Source organism: Drosophila obscura, unplaced genomic scaffold (genome assembly GCF_018151105.1).
Source record: "Drosophila obscura isolate BZ-5 IFL unplaced genomic scaffold, ASM1815110v1 contig_1, whole genome shotgun sequence".
In the NCBI taxonomy this organism is placed as follows: domain Eukaryota; kingdom Metazoa; phylum Arthropoda; class Insecta; order Diptera; family Drosophilidae; genus Drosophila; species Drosophila obscura.
Genome location: NW_024542679.1, coordinates 4,459,692 through 4,465,408, shown reverse-complemented (window position 1 = coordinate 4,465,408; position 5,717 = coordinate 4,459,692). Strand labels below are relative to the sequence as shown.

Sequence of the window (5,717 nt, the reverse complement as noted above, 5' to 3'; positions counted from 1 at the left end):
GAGTGCTGCTGCTGCTGTTGTTGTCCTGCACTTGAGTTGTAAATTTGATTGTAGGACGTAACGCGTAAGTTTGTTTCCCCCATTTTAATGGAGTGTATAGTGGAGTTCTGTTCGGTTAAGGGGTGCCCCCCTGATGGTCGGTTGGTTTTTCTGGTAATTACTGTTATTATAATTTCTGTTGACTGCTGCACTGGCGAGACCTTCAGCGAGGGAGAGGGAGAGACTGTCTCCCTGGCGTGTGCCTCTGTCCACGTGTACTCTGCTTGTTTTTCACTTGGCTAACTTGGCAGGGCAACCCTCCCCTGCTTTCAGTGCCTGGCCCGGCCCCGCCGTAACCATAGCTGCAAATCCTGCCAATGATACTCGTTCGTACTCGTACCTTTGCGATGTTTATCTCACGGTCGCCATAAAGAGACAAGATTATGTCATCGCTGCTGTTAAAGGTAACCATGTTGCAGATCTACAATTTGTACAGGGCTTATTCCGCTCCAGTTACCGGTTACCCGGGCCTTGTGCAATCCGATATGATATAGGCAGCTCTCCTGCTATAGAGATGGAGAGTGCTGCTGCTGCTGGGGTGGCTGTGTGTGGGGTGACCTCCCCGTTGGCCTCTGTCTTTTTTGTTGCCGTCACTTGAGTGGAACGTAATTAATCTTCATCTAGAATCTGGAATCAAACGCCTACGCGACAGTTCCTCCATCTATAACCTCCCCAAAGCAACTTCTTCTGCTGTTCCTGCTGCTGCTGCTGCTAATAAAATATTTTCCATAACACGCACAGCACAAAATGCCTAACAAAACAAATTTGTGTTAAGCGCACTTCACGATGATGATTCTTAAACAAATTCACAATTTGTCTCAAGTGAGGTTTTTTGTTGTTGTCAATTTTCATGGCATCCAATTGAACCTCTGCCGCAGAGCAGACGAGTGGCAACGCCAGTGGCAGGCAACGAATGAAATGCTGCATTTATCAACAATAAGATCAGTCAGCAATGATTGGGGCTGTGTGGCAGGGACTGTGGCACATAGATTGGGGAGGGGGGGAAGGCAGACCTGAGCGCTCTCTTTACTTCCTCGCTTAATGCAGCTTCAAGTGTGGTCGTCGTCGTTGTCGCTTGTCGTCTCTAGTGGGAGGTCGTTCGGTCAGCAGTGCACGCATGATTTATTCCGCAGGCCACTTGAAAATCGTGTACCCCCCCACACCCACATACACGATGCAGCCCCCAACTACAGCTCCATCTCCGTTGCCGTCTCCAGCTCCATCAGTGCCCACATTATGCACTTTTCGTCATTCTCAACAAGGGGCGCTGATTGACAGTCGCATTGCGGCAGAGGGTGCACGAAATGGAGACACTGCCACCACACAGACCTTACAGCTGCAGTCGGATAAAAGTTGCCACAGATAAGGAAGATCCTCGTGGGCATCGTATTTCAGTTGATTATATTTAAAGTATATTTCAGTTACGTCTTTCTGTTCCCTTTGCTGTCTCTAAATCTTTGAAAAGTTCAATTTTAATTACTTTATATATTATTGATGTATAACATTGTTGATATTGTTGATATATAAGATAATGTTAGTGTTTTATGATGATTTTATTCACATTCAAATTGTAATTATTGCCAACACCAGAGACATGCCGAATCCAGCCCAAGTATCTGGAAACATCCGCAAATCCCAACGGGTCACCATCTTCACATCCCGATTTGGATCCAAATGAGAGGACGCCGATCAATTCCTTATTGTGTACCAGCGGTCCACCAGAGTCGCCATCGCAAGCGGACTGTTGTTCATTGTCAGATCGAGCACACAATATGCCCTCCAAGTTATTTCCGTATCGATATCTGCACGCGGATTCATCGATGACCTGCAGTTTGGCCCAGTACAACCGAGCGGATGCACTTCCATTGTTATGTAGAGCCCCCCATCCGGCCACAAAGGCCCACTGACCCACGAAGTTATTGTAGCCATCTCGGGATTCTGTTGGCAGTGGAATGCTTTGGATGCGAACGCTGAACTCCACCCACTCAGTGCGAATCAGTGCAATATCGTTGATGGCAGACCCACCGAAATTGTTGTACTGTGGATGTGGGAAAACGTGATCTTTGGCCAATAGCTTCTTGGTGGGCTTCTCTTTTCTCCATATAGAGCCATAGATGAGGCTCACCGACGTGGCATTCTCAGTGCAATGGGCAGCCGTGAGCACCCAGTTGTTGGCTATAATACTGCCACCGCACAAACTGGTTACGTTATGGGCATCGATCAAAATTTGAACCACGTATGGGAATTGTCTTTCCTTGGCCAGTTTTCCATTGACGATGCGCTGCAGCACATTCGCCTCTCCAGCAACGAGGAGTTGAACCAACAGAAGACACAAAAATATCAACATTTTGAGATCGAAACTTACTCAACCTTAGGTTCAAGTGCGACTGCCTTATATACGGTTATTTCTTATCAATGCTCAACCATTTTTCTATTAAAAGAACAGAACCACATTCCGTGGCTTTCGATAATAATTTCAATAATTAAGTCAGCACATAAAGAAGATCGGCAAAAGATACGTCTGCTGATTGATGTTGGTAAAATATTCTGAGAGAATACTTACAACTTTGTATTGCTGGCAGTAGAGTAGCTGGTGGAATGGAAACTCTTTGCCCGTTCCTCCTGCTCATTGAACCGTAGTATATGATAATTTCTTTCAGTGCAGCATATTTTAGCTATGCGCATTTTGCATAACTCTGCACCCTTGCTGGGGGTTAAAACAGTTCCGAATGGGTAACCCGCTAATCCTCTGCGCCTGTCATAAACATTGACATTGATGTTGATGCTGATGCTGATGACGACGATGACGCAGGGCGATGTTCGTAGCTGCTTTTGTGCCACTGACAACTGACAAGTGGGCGTGGTGGCAGTGGCGGCAGTGGTGCTACTGTTCCTACTGCTGGGCGACCAACTACCCAAGTATCCGCATATCCGAGTATCCGAGTACCCGACTAACCCCCTGCCACGTTTCGCTACGCTCCACAAATTGTGGAATCGTCGGACTCATTCCGGCGTATGCCCTTTAACGATTGTATTCGTCATTCGAGCAGACAGACAGGACGGTTGACATTCATTTGAAACGTTTCATGAACCCAGAACGCAGCAGTGGAAAAAAAGGGATATACCCCCCCGAAAACGGGGTGATCTCCCAGTGGCAACCACTGTGCGGCACAGCGGCCACAGAGGCGGCATCAACTCGGGCGCATGTCAATCATTAAACTGTCATTTTCAGTCGATTTAACTAGCATTAAAAATCGTCCACAATTGCCGGGATTTATGCATTGTGCGTAAACTGTCATAAATTTCCAACGAGTGCCAGTGTCCTCTGAGGACCACCACAGATCCCATGTTAAGCTGCCCTAATTTTTTATGGTCTGCAAACTAATTTTTATTCATTTTCCTCGCCACCAAAACTAAGCGCGCAAATTTATTTTCCTACGCCCCACAGAACCCACAGAACGAAAACCCAAAAGAAGATGAAGATGGAAATGTTGTACGATTTTAACAGAGAAATCTTTAATTTTCATCTGGGGCCAATCTCTGCTGCCATTAACCAAAGGAACGACGCAAAATGGAAAAGGAAAACTGCTGACAGACCAGGGGACATTCGTCCCCTAGCAGTTCCGTTTCCGTTGCTTTATTCGTAAAGCAAAAAAAAAATATATAAAAAAAAAATGTTGTATCCGAAAATTATGGAAATTTATTAATCACATAAATTTAAAGCATAATGTGCGTGAGTGGGCCGACTTTGGTCCCCATCGCGGCTCGTTAATGGCTCCCAAAACGACGAAAGCGAAACACATCGAAGGACGAGGCATAAAAAATGCGTTTGGGGCCAGAAGTGAACCTTCTAGGCGAGGTCTCTGCCTCCTGGCATTGGGTGGGGGTTGGGCAGGCAGGCAGGGCATCTTCATGGAGGCTTAAACAAACTTTGTGCTGTGGTTGCGGCTCCGAAGATAGAGCTGGCAGCAAGGTTTGGCAGCCGGACGGGGGATCTGTTGATGTGTAAGCAAATATTTTGCTCAAATTGTGGGAAAGTGATTTATCCAGCAGGGGGATTCAATCAGCAAGAGGAGTGAGTCAATTTCTGGTGTAAGTTAATTTACCTGTACATCCCCCCCAAGGGAAGTTTTGCAGGTAATACTCGTAGAATTATGTTCTATCTGTTCTTTTAGAGGGGAAATCCAGGAAGTAGTATAAGCCATATAGATTAGGTGCAACACTTCCTTTATGAAATTATCGAAACGGTTAAAACAAGCTGCAAAGCAAATCCCCCAAAAACAAAGTGCCAACATGTGTTGCACTTAACCCCACGGGGGAAACTCCCCTCTCCTGCCACAACACAAACACATGCAACACACGCGCCCCTGTAAGCCCTTTGACAGCGCTCCTCCACACTGCTGCTCCTGCAGCTGGATAGGGAAAATTCGCCAAACAGCACGTGTACGTAAACGGCTGAGGGAGTAGGAGTACGGGAACGGGGGGAAGTATTGGGTATTGGGTAGGGAGGGGATCGGATAAGAGGGGTGCTGCGGTGGGGTGCCTCGGTGCTGACATTTAAAGTAGCTGCCAGCCATTGAAGTGACAAAACTAAAGATAAGACTCAATCACGTGTAGCTGACACTGACAATCGCTGCAGACGGGGGGAAAAAAAGCGAAAGGAAAACTCACCAGCAACAAAATAGAAAATCAATTTCCCCGTTTTAACTGAATAGAGTGTGGGGGAGAGGCAGGGGCTGGGGCATGCCATGCAAGCAGTTGCTTTGAATTTCATATGGCGACAACATTAGTGCCAGGCAAATGGTGGGGCGTGGGGACAGCGAATGAAGAGTGACATGCAGACAAGCTGTGTGGCACGGGGCACATGGGGCCAGGACAAAGAAGGTGTCACTAACAGGAACAGGATAAATGTGCAAAACAGCAACAGACAGGAAAAAGAGCTGTCAGGCCAAGGAGGAACAAGAATGGAAAATGCAAAAGTGCGAAGCCGAAGCTAAAAATACCCTTGCAGCAAAAAAACAATAAATGAGATATTTATTGAACTTTCGGTTACATTCCAAACTTCTGTTCAAAGCCACAATACCCCCAGTAAGGATATCAAAACCAGAACGGAGTGGAAGCTGGTAGCCAGGACAGCTTTTTGGGTTGTGTTTGGCTTGTTTATCATGTCAGTTGTACGCTCCCTGAATTGGCAGCATTAAGCAGGGACATCACTTTGTATGCAGGCAAAGCAAGAGAAAGAGAGGCGGGGAGGGGGTAGAGTAGAACTCAGCTGTCGCTATCAAGAAAATACAACTTGCTTCATGGCCACTGCAGCTTGCACCTCTCCCCCTGACCAGATTCAGTTTCAGCTTCAGCTACAGTTGCATCTCCATCTCCAGCTCTCCTTCCGCTTAACGATTTTATTTGCCCAACTTGTGTAAATGTTAACGCAGCAGCAGGAGCAGTAGCCTCAGCAGTCGCTTCAAACTACGGCTACGGTTCTGGCTACGTCTCCGAATCCGTAACCGTATCCGATGCAAGCAAATAAACAAGCCCAGCCCGGCAAACAGAAACTAAACCAAACCAAACTCAGAAGTAGCCAAACCACAAAAATAGATCTTACAGTTGGCCCGATAAGCTCCAGATACCTTCAGGACAGTGGTTGAAATCTCATGGAGAGTGCGGCAAAAATATAT

The 5,717-nt window shown here is 46.7% G+C and overlaps 1 protein-coding gene across 1 annotated transcript; it reads right to left on the bottom strand.

The window, feature by feature from the left end:
• Nucleotides 1-1,564: 1,564 nt before the first annotated feature.
• LOC111071550 (serine protease 3-like) lies at nucleotides 1,565-2,412 on the bottom strand. Its single transcript, XM_022362961.2, has one exon. It carries the CDS (start codon nucleotides 2,384-2,386, stop codon nucleotides 1,574-1,576), a length of 813 nt encoding a protein of 270 aa, XP_022218653.2. The 5' UTR covers nucleotides 2,387-2,412; the 3' UTR covers nucleotides 1,565-1,573.
• Between the last annotated feature and the right edge of the window lie 3,305 nt (nucleotides 2,413-5,717).

Coding starts and splice junctions, on each gene's coding strand:
- LOC111071550 (XM_022362961.2), bottom strand. CDS start 2,386: ATGTTGATATTTTTGTGTCTTCTGTTGGTTCAACTCCTCGTTGCTGGA.